The sequence below is a fragment of the Bacillus rossius genome, chromosome 16, assembly GCF_032445375.1.
Source record: "Bacillus rossius redtenbacheri isolate Brsri chromosome 16, Brsri_v3, whole genome shotgun sequence".
NCBI classification, from domain to species: domain Eukaryota; kingdom Metazoa; phylum Arthropoda; class Insecta; order Phasmatodea; family Bacillidae; genus Bacillus; species Bacillus rossius.
Genome location: NC_086343.1, coordinates 29,851,734 through 29,873,684, shown reverse-complemented (window position 1 = coordinate 29,873,684; position 21,951 = coordinate 29,851,734). Strand labels below are relative to the sequence as shown.

The following is a 21,951-nucleotide window of genomic DNA, read 5'->3' as shown; positions in this document are numbered from 1 at the left end:
TGATATTTACAGCGGTGAAACGCCCGGTGCGTATCTATATTTGTATTTGTATTTGTATTAATATGTTCTTTTATATTTTTAATGCCTTTTTGGTAATTATATTTAATTTTCGGAGCTCCGAAATATATGATCAAATTATAATTTTTTTGGGGAAATTGTTAAAGTATTTTTTTAGTATTATTATATAGCTATATTTTTAAGTAGTAATAGGGTATGTATTTTATGATAAATGCGTCGATTTGTGATGAAACGATTTTATTATATATATATATTTATTAAATGTTGTCATATAATTTTGTGTCTTTTTAACTTGCTGCCTCCTCTCACTGTTCGCAACCTTATTAGTATTTTTTAAGCCTGCTATTAGTTTGGGTTTTAATATTTTTTTGGGTTTACCTGCGCTCGCGGTACGGGGCAATATAGGAGTTTTACTGTGTCCCGGTTTGCGGAAGTTGTTTGGTTTGCCCTGGGTTAAGGTCAAACTTTACAGTACAATGCGTAGTACTTAATTCAATGAGTGCGAAAGAGAGGCTTCGACACGGGCCGACGCGTGAAACAAAAGATTTTGTATGAGTAATGAACATAATAAGGAGTGCCGCTCAACTCGGCTCGCGCGCGCCGGGCGGCGCGGCGTGATGCGATGTTGCCGTTCGTATGTAAACAAACAAATGTTATAAAGAGCTCTGTCAGTGATATCGCAGTTTTTCTTTTAAATAAATATCAAAAAATAGTTGGTGCGCAAAATTGTAGATAAAAATGGAACATTATAGTGTGTCTGACACATGTAATGAATGAATCATAGATCAGATCTCAACCAGCTTCACCGGTGACCCGCCCCCGCGGGCTACCGCCCGGGGCGGGCCGCCCCCTCCGCCCCACCCACGCTACGCCACTGTCTATAACTTCCAGGCAAAATACACGTAACTCGAAACAACTTAGTAGGAAACAGCGTTCACGCATACACACCTAAACACCGCACTGGCATTAGCTTGCAGTGATACCAACATAATAAAAATGATCTGCGTACTCTTACCCGACTGCGCACTCTTATACTCCTTTCCCCTACTCCTATCTACCATAATAACAATATTGACAAATAGAAAGCTTATTACCTACCTATGAATAATTATCTAAATAAATTAATAAATAACTGTTTGTTTAAGAATTTACGTACATACATAATATTAAACTTCAAACTATACACACCAAAAAACTAAGGATGTTTGTGAAACTTTTTTATTTGTCATAATGTTTAAAACATTTGTAGGATTTGTTTATATGTAAACCTGTGGTGGCAATATTCCGCTTATCCAAAGGAGTATAGAAATTAATAGAGATATCACTCCCTGTACACACCACAAATCTTTGAATTAGGTAAAAAAAATCAGTCCAAAATGAAACAAAAAGTATAAATAACTAATTTGACAAAAAAATGTATACAACTGGAATGACAATGTTAACATCCGCCTGAAATTTTATAGAAGTAGGTAGGTAAGAATATATATATATATATATATATATATATATATAAGAAATTAAATGAAATTAAAATATACATAAATAAAATTATCTCACACTCAACCAAACATAATGTTTAATATGAAATAAAGGAAGATGGCAATTACACGTAACTATTCTAATTAATAAAAATATCAACTTTCTTGAAATAGTAAAATTCAAATTTTTTAACAATATATTACATAATTGATAAATATTTCTGGTCTTCGGTCTCAGTAGCCCTAAGACTCTTGACGCTCAGCAGATAAATTATAAACACAACCAAACTCCTTGCAAATAAGTAGTTACTGTAAAAAAAATAACAATATTGACAATAGAAAAAATAAGTAGGCCCTACCAACCTATGAATAAATTTCGAAGAAATTTATAATTTTAAGAATTTATATACCTACAATATATTAAACTTGAAACTATCCACACAATAAAAACCTAAGACTGTTAGTGAAACTAATTTTTTTTTATTTGTCATAATACTTAAAATACGTATGTTTCCAAAATGAAACAAAGCATAAATAATGACCAATTTGACAAAAAAAAATCGTACAACTCGAATGACATTGAAAACATACACGTGAAATTTAAAAGAATTATGAGTGCCCTAGGTAGGGAGAAAAATTATATATATATATATATATATATATAAAAGAAATTAAATAAAAAAAATGGGTGCGTGTACTTAGGTACGCGCATGAGAACTTATACTTCTTTGGCATCATTAAAAAATAGTTTTTAATTTCATGCAAAAATATTACGTGGAGTCCCTCCACGTGGAAGAAGTGAAACTTCGTGATGTGGAAATGAAAATAGGAATGGGTAGAAATTGATTTTTAGTGATATCATATTGTATCAAATAAAACTAAAAAAAATAAAGGAAATCAATTTTGTAACGATTCATAGATTGATCTTCAGAGAGAGAGAGAGAGAGAGAGAGACCTATTGAATTTCTATAAAACTTACTTTTTTATGAGAGCAGATTTTCATGAAATAAATCATGAAATCATTCAACGATAAAAGCTGTTTATTTAATCAAGCGGACGGGTTCGCCCCAAGGAGAAAATTTACGCGGCGAGACCTCGTGGACATAAAGAAATGACACAATCTCACTATTTATGTGTCTATGAAACATGATTGTTTTCTGCAATTTAAATTGTAATATACAAAAAGGGTATAGAAAATTGAAACAAATATGGCGACACTACAATATGTCAAGATCTTTATTTTTTTTATTACCATCTACTTAGTTCCTTACAATAGCAAAACGTAACGTAATGGCTTGAAAGCTATTGCTCGGCAGACATAGAGGAATGACACTAACAGTTTGTATATCTATGACACACATTACATAAAATTAAGATATATATTTTTAACCCGTTAAAATTTTTATTTAGACAAATAGCCTATGTCCATCCCCAGGATATAATCTATCTCCTTGCCAAATTTCATTACGATCCGTTCAGCCGTTTAGCCGGGAAAAGGTAACAAACAAACAGACAGACAGACAGACAGAGTTACTTTCGCATTTATAATATTAGTAAGGATTTTAATTTTTGAAAACTTTAATTTTTTACTATTGCTATAATTTTCTTCTTTGTTTTTGGCGTTTCTTTTTCTTTGACGGAACTTAATTATATGTTATTTTTTAGTGATTTTAACGAGTATAAAGGCAGATGAACCTGACTGTACCTCTTATACCTAAATTTACATAAAATTTATCAACAATAAAATGGCTCCCTTATGCCCACCGAACCGCGTGTGAAAAAAAATGTCACGACACAGAACAAAACTGAACTTTACAGACTGCTCACAAAAGCGATAGACATTTAAATATGTTTAGATTACTCCTTTGAATAATATGTGCAATGATATTGTTATAAATAAACACAGATATTTTTTTTCATAAATAACCGACTATAATTATCAATACTGACACGTAAGTATTTAGAATTTATGGTGATTAACAATTTGTATTAAAATTAAAGTATGAACTAGTTCAGTTTTGTATGATTTTTATATACAAATAAAAAAATTAATTAGAAGAATGTGTGATACTGACTTGAAATAATGGTTTCAAATACCCTTTACCATTTATTTTCAGTACTTAGTTGTGTGACATAAAATCTATCACATATCCATCAGTCAGTTATATGTCAATTATATTTTTAAGGATTTCGACTTATTATTTGGGACGAAGCGTAACGTCTAGCAAGTGGAATTTTCTTCATAATTTTCTAATTTGTCAATGTTAAATTTTTAGTAATTCTATTTTAATGCAGATCATACCGTAACAAACACACCTCTGCAATAACATTTGAAATGTAAAACTGAATTTTTATTTGTTTATCTAAACCTCTGTAGGTTCAAGTAAGACTTTTTTTTATTTACTTTTAATTACCAAATTTTGAGATTTTTATAAGATCTTTCTCTTTAATTGTTTATGTTATACTTATAATTTTTATTTAGTTATAGTTAAAGAATGGACATTTTCTAATAAACGTAAAAGTTTCCAAAATTTACATTTTTCGACCTAAGTAGGTAAACCTTTACTTTCACTACTTTGTCAAATGTATTGAACACATGGCAAAATAAATTTAATAAGTAGATGATTCATATTTATTTTACTTAACATAAATTGAATATAAATATTTATTATAAAATTTCGCAACTAAATTATTTCTTAAACCAGTTATAACAATATATAAACTCAATTGCTTCAGATAAGTGATCAATTTCTAAGTGCATTGGTAAACGTGTGTTTCAGAAGACAAGGCATTAGTCCGGAGACATCTCGTACAGAAGATATCCGTATTCTTGAACGGTCTTCAACCAGGTATGATACATGCTATTGATGAATTTCAATCTATCATCAGTTTATTAATATACAATTAATACAAATATTTATCAGTTCTTACAGTAAAACTGTAATAACTGAAAGTTAGAGCTGTAGGAGAAATGTGTGGCTTTTAGAGAATATATGAATGGATTTATGGACTACACGTTAAGAATACACTACGTTGTCCTAAAGTTAGCTGTTGTCATTTTTGACTTGTGAACTTTAACCATTCCATGTGTCTCTTGAAAATAACTTCGGGAATGAGAACATTTTTCTAGGATTTTAATATGCACGCCACTTAAGAAATCAATACTCTTAGTGCTAGTTGAGAAGATGTAGTAATGCATTCAATAATGTAGGTATAGTAACTAATGTACTCCAAAATAATTTGTGGTGACGCATAAACTAAACGTAAAAAAGTTAAGGTTTATGTAAACAGAACTTATATTTGCTACTTGATATTACTTTTGGTAACTTAAATATAATAACAATATAAATATTAATCGCAACACTATGTTTGGTTAGAAGAGTTTATTATACTGTGCTTTAGCAAACACATTAAGTCTCTTGCTAATTAGTTTATAAATAAAAAAAAGTTAACATCATCTAGTTTTAAGAACAAAACTCTCAAAAAATATTATTTTCCGTTGAGATAAGAAGCTTTTGATAATCTAACTACTGTCTTGCCTGACTACATATGTTCATAAATAGCATGTATCGTACACAGGTTTACATTTCCAACTAACATAATCATTCAAGATAAATCGAAAGCAATGATAGAGTTTCACTGTGGTAATAATTAAAATACACTAATCAAATAGTATAGGCAACATAAACTCATTAAACTGTTTTATTCGATACACACTCTTTCCAGTTAGCCAGAATATCATTACATCTGAAGCTTTTGAAAACAAACCAACAAGTTACTTAAAAAAATCTTACGTTTGTCATCTAACAAGGCAGAAAGAAAGACCCCTACCTGTGATATGTGTTATGAAACCAACTTATATAAACTCCCCAAAATGCATCAGCAAATAATAATACGAATTCTTTTTAAAAAAGTTCCATATTCTACCATACACATAGTATAAACAAATATCTTCTCAATCCTTCTTTAGTAAATGGTACTCATACAATCATGTAAAATAGCACATAATCGTATATTGGTGTAATTACTTGGAACCATTTCTATTGCTACAAACAAAATAACAGTAAATTTTATTAGTTTATTTCTCTCGATAATTTATGCTTTGAGCGGTTCCAGAATTAACATTTGTTAAAGATATTTGTTAACGTTTTTCTGAAAAGCTTTTATAATTGATCTGCGCAAATTAATAAGAATAACAAAATTAATTAAGTCCAAGTGTTAAACTATCAATTATCTTTACCGAAATTAAAAATTTTAGTACTTGCTTAAAAATCAATGAAAATAAAAAAAATAAACCTCAATTTTCATATGCACGATTAGAAACTTTTGTTTTCATTTCAAGAAGGTATTAAAAATTTTTAAAAAAATTAAGCAATGTGATTTACAAACCTATTATTCTTGTAGCATTATAAACTATTTCATGGCAACTGGAATCCAAACGAACCTTTGCTAAAATGAAAAAGAGAAATCTTTTTTAATGTGAAAATTTTTTTTCCAAAATTAAATCGTTTGCAACAATGCCTATAAAACTTAAATGAAATCATCTTACAAAGAAATAAAAATAAATAAATACCATTCTAATGTGCTTTGATGTGGTTTCTATATTCTCTAATTTCCAATAACAATTGCCCCGTTGAATATGAAGTGAAACTTGAGCAAAATGGAATAATATCATTAGCCAATAGATAGGTGCAAAATATAAATTGAGAAAAAAGATCGGAGGCAGAAAATTAATCCAAAATGTTAGTAACAACATGATGAAGACCACGTTTTGATCTGGAACCATTAAGAATACAAACTTAATATTTCGAATGACACAGGAACAGCATCCTCCATACATTTCATTGCTTTCCCTGACGCATTGGTAACAAGAAGCAACATGTCAGGTAAACTCCCCTAACCAAGGATTCAGGATTATGACTAGGTATGAAGTGATGTCTCGTTCCCAACTGCAAGCATTAATTTATCTAAGTGACGTGCGCTTCGTCGAAATCAGGAAATACTGTAACCTAAATTAAGTCTCTTATCTTGTCGTCACCAATAGTTCGGCATGTAGAGGATAAGCTTGATACCCGCTTGCATTTATTACTTCTCTTAACGTATAAATGTTTAAAGAATACGGTACATTTATAGTATGTACTTGACAAGATCTTTTAAATTCTCTTAAGTAATGTTTACTCTTTACTCTTTTATATGTATAGCAATTTTTTCTAACGGTAAAGTTTATATCTATTACTTGCCTATTACTAACTAATAACGCAACTATTAAAGTTTAAAGTATGTTGTTTGTGTGAGTGTATATATAAAGTCATGTATAACACCTGTAAATAAGCTTTTACCTCTTATTCTAAATATAACTAACACGCGTTAAGACTCCACAGACATAAGACTGAACTGAACTATTACAGTTTACTCTTTTCGTCTTGGGTGATTAATATCATGACAAATTTTAAAGTAAAGTTAAACTTATTTTTGTAACCAATAAACGTTTATTGCTACATTGTTTACGTTCTATAAATAAGTACTAAAATATTATTTTAAAAATTGGGAACATCCTGTATTATAACGGTTGGACAGAGTTTCTTAATTTGTTAAGTAAATGTTTTTAAATTTTGCTGTGTGATAAACGACTTCTAGACGTTTACTGGCTGCTCACAAAGGCAATGGCATTTGAATGTGTTTTGATTACTGTTTTAAATATTGTGTGTAATAATATTGTTATAAATAAACACAGAATTTTGTTCATAACTACTCTTCTATAATTATTAATACAAAAACTTAAGTATTTAGAAATTATGGTTATCAATAATTTATATTAAATAAAAGTATAAAATTATTTGGTTTTGTATAATATTTAAATACAAATAAAAACTAATTATTATAAGAATGTGTGATACTGGCTAAAAATACTGGTTTGGATTTTTTTATTTTTACTACTTAGCTGTGTGACATAAAAATATACTATCAAATAACCATTACGAAATATATATATTTGTCATAATTTATATGTCAATCATATTTCTAAGAATTTCGACTTGTTATTTGGTACGATTAGTAACGTCTTGCAAGTGGAATTTTTTTCATTAATTTGTCATATTGGTCAATATTAAATTTTTATGAATCGTATTTTAATGCAGATAATACGGTAACAAACACACCTATGCAATAAAATTTAAAATGTATATCTACATTTTTATTTGTTTGTCTAAACCTCTGTAGGTTAAAGTGTGACATTATTTTATTTACTCCTCTATACCAAGTTTTGAGATTATTATAATAGCTTTTTCTTTTATTGTTTATGTTATAGTAATAATATTTTTAAGTTACAGTTAAATTTGGTAATAAACTTAAATTCTTGGCAAAAATATAACGTTTTTAGTTTTATTAAGAAAAAATATCTTTTACTACTATTGTCAAAGGTATTAGACATTTTTCAAAATAAAATTAATTAATATATGATTCCCCTCATATTAAGCATCTTAATCAATGCTTAAACCACTTATAACAAAATATAAACTTAATTGCTTCAGATAAGTGATCCTGTTCTAAGTGCATTGGTAAACGTGTGTTTCAGAAGACAAGGTTTTAGTCCGGAGACATCTCGGACAGAGGATATCCCTGTTCTTGAACGGTCTTCAACAAGGTATGATACATGCTATTGATAAGTTTTAATATTCAATAAGATTATTTGTGTACAATTAATACACATTTTAAAAACGTCTTACAGTAAAACTGTAATAATTAAAAGTTAGAGTTGTATTAGAAATGTGTGGCTTAGAGAAACATATAAACAGATTTATGGACTACAGGTTCAAAATACAATACGTTATACTAAAGTTAGCTGTTCTCATTTTTGACTTGTGAACTTTTTCCTGAAAAGCTATTATATACTATCTGGGCCAATTAATAATACTGTAACACCCCTCGTGCCTCAAAATTGAATTATTTTGAATTAATTAAAAGGAGCCTTGGAAACTTGCTGGAAAAAAAATTAGTTAAATAAATTGATTAACCAGAGGCGACACGAGGTGGGGAACAAACAAAATTTAGGAACTTCCTGTAACAAGCAAGGAGGAAGTTGGTGTGGATCGTTAAAATCAATAAATAAAAACTACACGATTAACTTGATCTATAGTTTCCCTGTTTTATTTGCCCTGATGAATTATCTTGTTTCCATTATTTTACATACAAAACAAGTTTCAAAGATTAACAAACAGAAAAGCGAAAAAGGGCTAGCCCGCGATTATTTAAAACAATTTACATTCTTAGTTTGAAATATAAACATTTGCATTATAAGTTTCACACACAAAATCGGATGGATCCGATGATTACATTGAAAATTAGTTCTATTCGTTCTACATGACCTTGAGAAAAACACTGGTCGCTGGTGGGTTGGTCATCCGCTTAAGATAGTTCGTAGCTAGGTGAAGGGGAAATTTTGAATTTACATTACCACCCGGGGTCTTCAAACGATCACGTCGGGTAGTCGAAACGTTTCTTCTAATGTGACCCACGGAACAGGAGGGGGGGGGGGGGGGCCACGAGATGGGAGCAATCAATCTCTCCCCGTCATCGACCCTGTCTGCAACAGTCCAAATCAAAACTGATTAGAACTTGTATACAGGCAGTCTATGGGGCATAAAATGCCCAAAAAAAATTTATGGAAAAAAAAGGGGGGGTCGCGAATTATCACTCACCAAAACAGGGGAGTTGCTCAGCACGCTGTAGTCGTGGAGTCAGCCAGGGTCTGGAGCTCGCGAATTGCGCGGCAGGACGCGGATGATTTCTACATGATTAAATATAAAAGAGAAAAATTTCTAAGGCAAATAACTAAACTATGCAGACAGACTAATCTACTAGAATTGACTTGAAGGATAGCATCCCTTATACAAAGAGACTACATAGTCGTTAGCGGTCGGATGAAGTCTGCCGATTCGCCGATAATCGCTGGAGATCTGTCTGCAGGCGCGACGCGAGATGATCTGTGTCGCGGGAAACCGCTTCTCGTAATTAAAAGTGCCCGCCGGCTCTAACAGGTGGAGGGAGGGCTGGGAGTCCGGACCGAAAGGTCCCGAAGTTCCCCGAGTGAGGGCCATAAAAAAAAACTCTGATTGAAGTCTCGAAGCTGGTAGCATTGCGTCGACTTTAGCGCTACCTGTTGGGGGCTGTCTGAAATAAAAAAGAATCGACTCGCCCAAGGCTTCTGCTTAAACCAAGGGTTAAAGGGCGCAGTCTAGTGCTATACTCTGGCGGCCTACAGGGCAAGTTGGCTGGGTGGTTAGCGAGTTTGCCGCTAGGTGTCGCGGGGTGGTCCATCCTGGCACACACATTTTTTTATGCAAGGCATCCTGGGAGACGGTCGCTGTCTGCTGGGGTTTCTGACCTGTCATTGGCCTTAGGCGAATTCTTAGAACCGAAAGAGAGGGGGGGGGGGGAAAGTGCATCGACGCTGAGAACAAGCGTCCCTGACGTGCTTTTCGAGGAGAGAACCTAATACGTATTCGTGACCAGACTTACTTCTCTCAGCAGCTCTCTGAGAAGTAGCGGCTTGCAGCCCAGAAGCTGCTCTGTGCAGTTAGGGTCACGAAGAGAAATGATATTACAGGCTTGAGGCGTGACTGAAGGCGGGGGAAATGGTAAACTGTCTGCCAGTCAGGGATTAGGCCAGCAAAATATCCGATACGCCGATGGGAAAGGGGCTTCAGAGCACTGAGACAAAGTTTAACTCAGAGGAGTACACCAGACTACCAAATTAAAATTACACTATAGTAGAGCAAATAAAATTTCAACACAAAAAAAATTTAAAATCATAATAAAAATTTAAAATATATCGTGTCGAATTTACTAATTAACGGCACATACTTCCCCCCTGAAAGACGGAGTCAGGGTGGCCCACTTGAGCCACCAAAAACCTGGGTTCCAGAAACTTACCCTGTACCAGGATCTACTGTAGTAAACTACTTACAATGGCTAACAATTCTTACGTGTTTAAATAAAGTCTAAAACTTACAGATAACTTATTGAATTAGGGGCGCCCCTTTAAACTAGACAACTTAGCGTAACACTTCTTAACCTAAATTTCTTATAAACTAGTACCATGGATTTTTTTATTTTACTTATGATTATTACCTAGGTTTTTTGTTATCTCAACACGTTGGTTGAGTATGGCATGCCGTAGTAGGAACGCTGTTCCTTGTATAAAGAAACACAGTGAAGAGTGCCCTCATTTTAGGTTGGGGTGTACTTTCTTCAACTGAGAAATGTGTGCGCGCGCGCGATATTCGCCGGAGCTGGGGTCGGCTAACGCGACCGTGACTGGCGTGAGGTATCGCTGGATCTGCCAGGGGCCATTCCAACGATATGAAAGCTTGGCTGACCTCTTGTCGATCGCCTTGCTGAGTGTGTGTGCTCTGCACAACACTAAATCTCCTAGTCTGTAGGGATTGGGATAGCGTTTTTTGTTATATTTTTGCCTGCTTGCCTCGTGGGCCAAGTTCAGGTTTTTACGAGCTCTACTCCAGACTTCCTTAATGTTCCTGGGGTCGTCTGGCAGTAACTCTTTTAACGTCCATTGATTAGAGAGTGGGGTGTTGGGCTGGTATGTAAACATGAGTTCAAACGGTGTTGTTTTGTGACTTTCATGTCTGGCGGAATTGAAAGCCATTTGCAACCACACGAGATTGGAATCCCACCTATCCTGCGAGTTCGCATGGAATGCTATTAAGGCAGACCGGAGATTTCGGTTGAAACGCTCCGCATGCGAAGGCTGGGGGTAGTAGGGAGTCGTGGTCACATGCTGAATCCCGTGTGAAAAACACATGTTTTTGAACTGAGTCGATTTAAAGTTTGTGGCATTATCGGAAACAATAATGGAAGGTACCCCGGATATTTTGAAAATATAATTTTGGAGGGCTCGAATGGTGATTTCGGCCGTGGCTCTTCTAACAGGGATTAACCACACAAATTTTGAGAATGCATCTACGCATACTAGAAGCATTGAATTTCCGTCTTTTGACCTTGGGAAGGGTCCCACAAAATCTATGAAAAGTTTTTGCATGGGCCTTTCGGCCACATCGGAACTCAAAAATCCGAATTGTGTTTTCTGGGCAGGTTCCCTCAAATTGCACAACTTGCATAATTTGACCCTCTGGGTTATGTCTTTATGCATTCCGTCCCAGATGAAATTCCTGCGAATGTTTTCAATTGTTTTGAAAATTCCTAAATGTGCGCCCAAAGGTGACGAGTGGTAATATTGAAAAACCATGTCCCTGAGATTCTGAGGTAAGGCTATTTTAAAATTTTTTGCTTGTTGTGTCCTTCGGTAAAGGATGCCTTTTGAAAGTTTGTAATATTTTGGAGGTGAGCCTGATTTTATTTGGTTAATTATGTCGGACAATTGTGGGTCAGAATTTTGGTGGGCTCGTAAATCCGAAAAGGCTAGCGGAAAATCTGTGAGCAGTGCGTGGCAGGCCATAGGATTGTTTTCCTGAATCTCGGAGTTGGAAGGATTCTCGAACATTCGAGAAAGGGTGTCTGCCACGATGTTTTGTGAACCACGAATATGTTGGATGCTGAATTTGAGAGAAGCAATTTTTACAATCCACCGACCTAATTTGCCTAGTTGCTTCGGATGGGCTAGAAGCCAAGCAAGGGCCTGGTTGTCGGTTTCTAGTAGGAATTCTTTGTGTTCCAAATAGGGCCGGAACTTATCTATGCCGAAAACTACGGCAAGACACTCAAGTTCGTATACCGAGGAGGCTTTCCTCTCCTGGTGTGTTAGGGTGCGGGAGGCGAAAGCTATAGGTTGCCTGCAGCCATCGAATTCTTGTGACAACACGGCCCCAATGGCCACACTGGATGCATCGGTTTGCAAAATAAAAGGTTTACTGAAATCAGCCATTCTAAGTACTGGAGGGCTAGCTATTGCATGTTTTAGAAAATCAAAAGCTTTGTCCTGTTCTGGACCCCAAAAACGGAAAAACGGAAAAAAACGGAATTTTTTTTACGTAGAGCATTCAGTGGTGCTGCATGCTCAGCAAAATTAGGTATGAATTTGGCGTAAAAATTTGCCATGCCAATAAACCTGGAAATGCCCTTAGCATCTTTAGGGGGTTGGAAATCCTTTATCGCTTGTGTGCGATTAGGGTCAATGGTTACTCCTCGACTTGAAATCAGGTGTCCGAGGAAGGAAATTTCCTGCACTGCAAATTTCACCTTCTTTGTATTAACAGTGAGGCCGGATTTACGTAGGCGCTTAAGGACTTCTTGCAAATGAGCCATATGCTCTTCAAAGGATTCTGAATAAACAACGACGTCATCAAGATAATTAAAAACAAATTTGAATTTCAGGTCGCCGAAAATTTGGTCTAGAAGGCGTGTTAACACTTGGGCGCCTGTGGCTAGGCCAAAGGGTACTACCTTGTATTGATACAGATTCCACGAAACGCAGAAACTTGTGATGTGTTTTGACTCTGGGGTTAGTGGTATTTGGTGGTAAGCCGAATTAAGGTCAAACACACTGAAAAATTTGGCTTTACTGAACCAGTGACATGCCGAATTTAGGTCTGGTAGTGGCGTCATCTCTACTTCAATTTGCCGATTTACGCGGCGGAAATCGACCACCATGCGGTGACCTTGGCCTTGGTCCTTGGGTACAAAAAATGCCGGGGAGGCGAAACTGGAAGTGGAAGGTTCGATAACATCTTTGTCCAATAAGTTTTGTATGTGATCCCGCATTATCTGCATTTTAGGTCCTAATAATTGGTAAGGGTGACACCTAACTGGGGTTTTGTCCAAAAGCTTAATTTCATATTGGGTGAGATGGGTGCGCCCTAATTTTTCACTCAAAACGTCGGGAAAGTTACTGCATAACTTCTCTATTTCTCGTTTCTGTTCAAAGTTAAGATGGGTTAGTGAAATGTTATTATCACCTTTAGCCTCTGTGTGAATGGCATTTACTTTGCTCTGACATTTTGCGTCAGGTGACACAAAAGAAACAAAAACTTGGTTGTTAAATTTAAAGTGAACTCTTCGTGCTTTCAAATCAATTATCATGCCTGTTTTTGCAATAAAATCAGATCCAAAAATTAAATCTGTGGCCAAATCATCTGCTACTAAGAATGGGAAAGACCAAGAAAACAAATCGATTTTTACTTTAACAAAAACAATACGATTTACCTTCAAAAGCTGCTCAGCCGCTGTAAAACACTTTATTTTTATTGGCTCTACCTTTTGAATCAAACGGTCTTGTTGTGATTTCCTGAATAGCTGGCCTGACACGAATGATCGCACGGATCCAGTATCTATTAGGCCTGGAACTTCTTGTTTTCCAATTACTGTGTTGGCGTAGGGCAAAACTGTGGGTATATTAGCTAGAATATTATGACATGTTCTTTTGTCCGTGGTTCGCGGACAATTACATTGTCTGCAAATAGGCCTAGACGTGTTACAGTTTTCCGTTGGCTTATCTTGACGAGCTTTATTTTTCTTAGCTCGCCTTTGTTTCTGTTTCCTTCTTTTGTTTTTTCCTCTGTGTGGGGAAGCGGTGTTTTGTTGAAGTTTTTGGTCGAATTTGGCATGAGAGTCGGTGTGAAGGGAAAAATTTCTAACTGTTGTTTGGGCGGCTGGCTCAGAAAGAATTCTTTCTGGCCAGCGATTTACACGTTTTTTTGAATCACGCGAATTTTGATAGTTTGGGCGATAGTTTTTTGCGCGACACTGTTCAATGTAGTGCCCGGGTTTTTTGCAGTACCTGCAGACAGGTATCCGTTCATCTTTATTTTGAGGCTTAGTGACTTGTTCATTGCTGTTTTTATGTTGCGAATTTTTGTTATAATACTGCTGTTTATTTTCTGTTATTCTGGTATTGTTGTGCGCGTAGACATTAGCTTCTCGATTTCGCTGGTGATCTGCGTATTCTACATTTGTGTTGGAGATGCACAAGCGATCAAGCTCGGCAAAATTTTGTGGTCGGGCCTGAAAAACTGCCCGCGATCGTTCCTGCGGATTAATTCCATCGAGGATGTTTGAGACTATCTCACTCTCAGACACTCGCAACCGAAGAATTTGAGCGGCTATTTTGATGTCTATTATGTAATTAGATAAGGCTTCATTTCTTTGTTGTAGCCTGTTGTACCATTCCAACCTGATGTTGGTCATCAAACGGGCTGGAATAAAATAATTTAGAATGTCCTCATGAAATTGGTCAAAAGAATAATTTTGCTCAATGGCGAGCGTCACTCGCTCGCTCAAGGGTGGTTGTGTAAAGGGGAAAATAACTTCTAGAAGTTCCCTGTCTGGAAGGTTTGCCTTTTGTTTGATTTTGAACAAGTTCTTTAGGAAGTCGATTAGGCTCCTGGGCTCCAACCCTGTGGTTTCCTTAAAATTAGCCAGCAGTCTTTCAACGGGATTTGGTATCTTGGCGTAAAAACTACCTCCAGTTGTCTGATTGAAGGTAGGAACCACAGGTACTGGGTTCGGTGCTAGATTAGAGGCGTGAGGTGTGACTGGTGGAGGTTGAGTTTGGTTTTGAAGTTGGTATACCTGCGGGCCCAATGGCAGGTATGTGGTGGCGGGTAGGTATATGGGTTGGGGCATGTAAACAGGATGAGCTGAGAGCGAATGCGTAGGATAGGCGAAGGTGAAATTGGTGCTCGGGTGAGTACCAGTCGCCATGACAGTCGCAGATGGAAAATGAGATGGTGTGAATGTCGAAGTCAATGCCCGGCGACGTGATGTCGAAATCGGAGTTCATAATCCAGCTCCTCACGGAGGAGATACTCCGGCGTGAGCATTGTGTCCCTTTCGTAGGTGGAGCTTGGTCCAGTCTTACGAGGACAGCAAAATATATACAAAAAGTTTACGTTGATTGTCCAACCAACAAAGGCTTAAAACTATGGTTGAAACAGTACCTTAAATTCTACACAATACACTCTTAATTTAACTTAGCTTAATAATATCGTAGTTGCTCCGACGGGACGGAAGTATGTGCCCAGAATACAAAAAGTTAACTATAGCTGCCGGCAGACGAATGAGTTGGTACGTCTGGTTACGTCCCGCAGAGGTGAGAGACCTCTGGGGCATGTGGAGGAGGGGGGGGAGTAGCAGACTTCGTGCTATCACGCACGCGTGGCAAGATTACAGCTGTCAACAGACGCCGCGGCCCTCGGGCGTCGGGCGAAGAGAGAGGTAGGAGGGGTGTCTGTGACCTTGTCAACAGCACGTTCGGGGACGCGCGGTGGGGAGAGGGCAGCTGGCTGGCTGAAAGACATCTCGCGCGCTACGCGCTAGCCTAAGTCCACACAGGAATTTAACTCAAGATAAATTTTAAAAAAATTTAACTCATTCAATATAACTACGGGGTGTACCAGCGATCAGTTTACAATATTATTACAAAATTGCTATTATCAACAATTAATTTAAAAAAAAATTTTTACTTTTATTTTTATTTTAGATATGCTTATATTATTCAGGTCTGCCTATAGACCAACGAAACCATGCTCTGCTACCAATTTGTAACACCCCTCGTGCCTCAAAATTGAATTATTTTGAATTAATTAAAAGGAGCCTTGGAAACTTGCTGGAAAAAAAATTAGTTAAATAAATTGATTAACCAGAGGCGACACGAGGTGGGGAACAAACAAAATTTAGGAACTTCCTGTAACAAGCAAGGAGGAAGTTGGTGTGGATCGTTAAAATCAATAAATAAAAACTACACGATTAACTTGATCTATAGTTTCCCTGTTTTATTTGCCCTGATGAATTATCTTGTTTCCATTATTTTACATACAAAACAAGTTTCAAAGATTAACAAAAAGAAAAGCGAAAAAGGGCTAGCCCGCGATTATTTAAAACAATTTACATTCTTAGTTTGAAATATAAACATTTGCATTATAAGTTTCACACACAAAATTGGATGGATCCGATGATTACATTGGAAATTAGTTCTATTCGTTCTACATGACCTTGAGAAAAACACTGGTCGCTGGTGGGTTGGTCATCCGCTTAAGATAGTTCATAGCTAGGTGAAGGGGAAATTTTGAATTTACATTACCACCCGGGGTCTTCAAACGATCACGTCGGGTAGTCGAAACGTTTCTTCTAATGTGACCCACAGAACAGAAGGGGGGGGGGGCCAGGAGATGGGAGCAATCAATCTCTCCCCGTCATCGACCCTGTCTGCAACAGTCCAAATCAAAACTGATTAGAACTTGTATACAGGCAGTCTATGGGGCAGAAAATGCCCAAACAAAATTTAAGGAAAAAAAAGGGGGGGTCGCGAATTATCACTCACCAAAACAGGGGAGTTGCTCATCACGCTGTAGTCGTGGAGTCAGCCAGGGTCTGGAGCTCGCGAATTGCGCGGCAGGACGCGGATGATTTCTTCATGATTAAATATAAAAGAGAAAAATTTCTAAGGCAAATAACTAAACTATGCAGACAGACTAATCTACTAGAATTGACTTGAGGGATAGCATCCCTTATACAAAGAGACTACATAGTCGTTAGCGGTCGGATGAAGTCTGCCGATTCGCCGATAATCGCTGGAGATCTGTCTGCAGGCGCGATGCGAGATGATCTGTGTCGCAGGAAACCGCGTCTCGTAATTAAAAGTCCCCGCCGGCTCTAACAGGTGGAGGGAGCGCTGGGAGTCCGGACCGAAAGGTCCCGAAGTTCCCCGAGTGAGGGCCATAAAAAAAACTCTGATTGAAGTCTCGAAGCTGGTAGCATTGCGTCGACTTTAGCGCTACCTGTTGGGGGCTGTCTGAAATAAAAAATAATCGACTCGCCCAAGGCGTCTGCTTAAACCAAGGGTTAAAGGGCGCAGTCTAGTGCTACACTCTGGCGGCCTACAGGGCAAGTTGGCTGGGTGGTTAGCGAGTTTGCCGCTAGGTGTCGCGGGGTGGTCCATCCTGGCACACACATTTTTTTATGCAAGGCATCCTGGGAGACGGAAGCTGTCTGCTGGGGTTTCTGACCTGTCATTGGTCTTAGGCGAATTCTTAGAACCGAAAGAGAGGGGGGGGGGGAAGTGCATCGACGCTGAGAACAAGCGTCCCTGACGTGCTTTTCGAGGAGAGAACCTAATACGTATTCGTGACCAGACTTACTTCTCTCAGCAGCTCTCTGAGAAGTAGCGGCTTGCAGCCCAGAAGCTGCTCTATGCAGTTAGGGTCACGAAGAGAAATGATATTACAGGCTTGAGGCGTGACTGAAGGCGGGGGAAATGGTAAACTGTCTGCCAGTCAGGGATTAGGCCAGCAAAATATCCGATACGCCGATGGGAAAGGGGCTTCAGAGCACTGAGACAAAGTTTAACTCAGAGGAGTACACCAGACTACCAAATTAAAATTACACTATAGTAGAGCAAATAAAATTTCCACACAAAAAAATTTTAAAATCATAATAAAAATTTAAAATATATCGTGTCGAATTTACTAATTAACGGCACAATACTAAGAAAATAAATTAACTGCAAGTGTTAAACAATAAATTTATCTTTACCATAAATATAAAATTAAGTACTTTATAAAAATTAATTAAAATTAAACATTATTCCTCAAATTTAATAAGCAAGATTATAAACTTTATTTTTCTTTTTAAGGTTTTTAATACACCTAAAACTATACAGCAATGAGATTTATAAACTAATTTTTTTGTAGAATTATCAACTATTTCATGGCAACTTAATTGCTTCAGATATGTGATCCTGTTCAAAGTACATTGGTAAACGTGTGTTTCAGAAGACAAGGTTTTAGTCCGGAGACATCTCGAACAGAGGATATCCCTGTTCTTGAATGGTCTTCAACAAGGTATGATACATGCTATTGATAAGTTTTAATATTCAATAAATTTATTTGTGTACAATTAATACACATTTTAAAAACGTCTTACAGTAAAACTGTAATAATTGAAAGTTAGAGTTGTAGGAGAAATGTGTGGCTTAGAGAAACGTATTAACAGATTTATGGACTACAGGTTCAAAATTCACTATGTTATTCTAAATTTACCTGTTCTCATTTTTGACTACTGAACATTTTCCTGAAAAGCTCTTATATATTATCTGGGCAAATTAATAAGACTAACAAAATAAATGAAGTCCAAGTGTTAAACAATCAATTATATTTACCGTAATTTTAAAAAATTTGTACTTTCTTAATAATCTATTAAAATTAAAAATTATTCCTCATTTTTCTCTAAGCACGGAAATAAACTTTATTTTTCATTTCAAGAAGATATTTAATACCTTTAATTTAATATATTTATGAGATTTACAAACTTATTATTCTGGTAACATTATAAACTTTTTCATGGCAACTGGAATCCAAACGAACCTTTGGTAAATTTAAGAAAAAAAATTTTCTGTAAAACAACCTTTCTTCCAAACATTTTTTTCCAAAATTGTTTCGTTTGTAACGATGCTTATTAAACTTAAATGAAATAATCTTACAAAGGAATCTTAAAGAAGTACCATTCTATTGTGTTTTAATAAGGGTTCTATATTCTCTAATTTCCAGTAACAATTGCCCCGTTGAATATGAAGTGAAACTTGAGAAAAATGGAATAATATTATTAGCCAATACAAAGGTACAAAATATAAATTGAGAAAACAGATCGGAGGCAGAAAATTAATCCGAAATGTTAGTAACAACATGATGAAGACCACGTTTTTATCTGGAACCATTAAGAATACAAACTTAATATTTCGAATGACACAGGAATGGCATCCTTCACACACTTAATTGCTTTCTCTGACGCATTGGTAACAAGAAGCAACACGTCAGGTTAACTCCCCTAACCAAGGATTCAGGATTATGACTAGGTATGAAGTGATGTCTCGTCCCCAACTGCAAGCATGTCTTTATCTAAGTGACGTGCGCTTCGTCGGTATCAGGAAATTCTGAAACCTAAATTAAGTCTCTGAGCTTGTCGTCACAAATAGTTTGGCATGTAGACGATAGGCTCGATAACGATTTGAATTTATTACTTTTTTTAGCGTAATAACTTTTTAAAAACACATTTACAGTACATTCTTGACAAGAACTTTTAACTCCTTTAATGTTTATTCTTTACTTTTTTATCTGTTTACTATGATTTACTAACGAGAAAAGTTTAACTCCATTTCTTGGCTATCTCTTTTTCCTTGATAATTACGCAACGTTTATAGTTTAAATAAAATAACAATTCCTTTGCCGTTTTGTATTTTATGTATATACATTGGAAATATTATTTTACATAGTTTGAATTTAATCTTAATTATCACTTGAACTGACGAGAGCGTTGCTTAGTTATATTCTTTTGTACATAATATATTTCTAGAAATATTTTCTAAGCTTTTATTGTTGTTGTTTTTTTGCAGACCACGCATATATGGACCTGCGACATCTTATCCAAAGGATAGACCACCTATTTATCAGACTCCAATCAGGTATGATGATTGGAAACGTACGATGTAATTAATTAATTTCAATTAAGAATCAAATTTGTATTGCAATATGCCGAACGAGTAATAGTTATTTAGATAATTAGGCACTATACAAATTATAATGGGACATATCCGAATTTAGTAACATTACATTTTCATTTGGTGAATAAGGAACGAATTTAAAATGTTATGTATATAGTTAAATCATTAAAATTAAATTTAAATATTAATGAAAAATAATAAACGTTTTTAAACAACCAGTAATGATATTCCTGAAAGTAGAATAGGTGTAAGACAGGGTGAAAAACATTCGTTATGCAACGTATTGAAGAAGTTAGAATGAAAGTAATGTTAATAATTATAGTGAGGGGTATGTTTAAGTGAAGCAGAAGCAAGGTTATAACGGGAAGAGGGATGACAAAGGGGTTTAAAAAAGCCAATTGATTGAACGAGTGTAGTGCATTGTTCCCATTACTTTTTATAATATTGTTTGTAGAGGATTATGAAGAGTGTGAAAGTAAAGTTTGAGAATAGAATGATGAAATCCGTGTATTTTTTTTAGATAGATTTTGTGTGGGAAAAAGAATTATGAGGTACATGAATTACTAAATTTATCGCGCGAGGAAATAAGGAAATGTAGAATGGAATTAAACACAAAAAATAATGAAGCGATCGTCATTACAAGAAAAACAAATAGAGAAGAGAGATTCCTGGGATTGGATAATGTAGGGTTAAAACAGGTGGAAAACTTTAAGATTCTAGGAATTGTATTGGAGGAAGGGGCAAAAACAAGGAGGTAACAGTAAGGAGAAGACGACAAGCTGATGCATTCTACAGGTGTGTGAGAGGTTTGTTATGGAAGAGAGAGGTGCCGTAGTCACTTACGGAACAGAAACTTGGACTGTGGACAAGAAAGACAGACACTGGTAATATCATCAGAGCAATAGGTGTGAAGTTTATGATACTGGTTCAGGAATGAGATGTTGCGAGCCAGAGCAGTAGTACAGGACTGATTGATATTATAGAATTACAAAAATAAGATGTTAAGGCCTATGTGAAGAAAATTGGAAAATGGAGGCTGCTTAGGAAAATGATGGAGCGAAAATAAACAACAGATAGTTAAATGATTGAACGAAAGAGTAGAAGAATGGGATAGAATGGAGGAGGAGCAATGGTGGAGTGAAAGTAGAAAATGGATGCATTTTAATATTTTTAATTTGCTAATCCGACCACAATTTGGAAGCTGTTACAGATGGCGATTATGACAATGATTATGATGATATAATATAAATCTTAATGATTACTTTTGTTTATCTTCGGTACTTAATATACTTATTCCGAACATTGAATCATGTTGCTATAATAATATGAAAAATTTTGTTTTTAAAAGTAGAACAAAAAATTATTTATATATATATATATATATATATATATATATATATATAGAAAATTAATTTTTTGTTTGGGTTTTTTGTTTATCTATAATGCGTTCCTAAGCCATTCATCCGATTATGATGAAAGATTGCAGACTTGACCTTTGAAACACTTAGATCACTGTTTAGGTGAGATTTGCCCGACGAAACTAATTGAAATGTTCTATGTTCGTCCAGCGCTGTACGGTCGAGCACTTTTACAAAAGAACGCGTTAACGGAAGTCATCATACCCTTGATATTTTGCTAGATCGTTATTTAAAGTTTTAAAAATTGGTGGGATTTTCTATTACAGCGTTCATTTTCAACTGTTGTAGCGGACGAGTCAACTGCAACATAATCTTAAAATTCCACTACACAATACCTACTAAACACAAAGTCCCAAGTAATAGTTGCTTATTCACCTAACACCCTTTTTTATCACACATGCGCAAACGTATGTTTTTTTTTTTCATTCACCCTCTTTAAATTGAATGATTGTGTTTTCAAATGCAAGCAATAATATATGGAATGATAGTGTGAAATAATATTTAATTTTTTTGTTTTTAAGCATGTGACTTAAAGCATTCCTCCTACATTTCTAGCACTTAAAAACCACAA

At 35.6% G+C, this 21,951-nt stretch overlaps 1 protein-coding gene across 7 annotated transcripts in view; it reads left to right on the top strand.

The window, feature by feature from the left end:
* LOC134539829 (serine/arginine repetitive matrix protein 2-like) overlaps nucleotides 1-21,951 on the top strand; it is a 58,815-nt gene that overhangs the window by 25,009 nt on the left and 11,855 nt on the right. For 2 of the 7 annotated variants that reach the window (XM_063382121.1, XM_063382125.1), the window contains exons 7-10: nucleotides 4,277-4,345; nucleotides 8,071-8,139; nucleotides 18,239-18,307; nucleotides 19,855-19,923. In XM_063382121.1, coding sequence (XP_063238191.1) covers nucleotides 4,277-4,345; nucleotides 8,071-8,139; nucleotides 18,239-18,307; nucleotides 19,855-19,923 — 276 coding nt within the window. The remainder of the gene's footprint in view (nucleotides 1-4,276; nucleotides 4,346-8,070; nucleotides 8,140-18,238; nucleotides 18,308-19,854; nucleotides 19,924-21,951) is intronic. The other 5 variants (XM_063382122.1, XM_063382126.1, XM_063382123.1 and 2 more) reach the window with 4 other exon arrangements.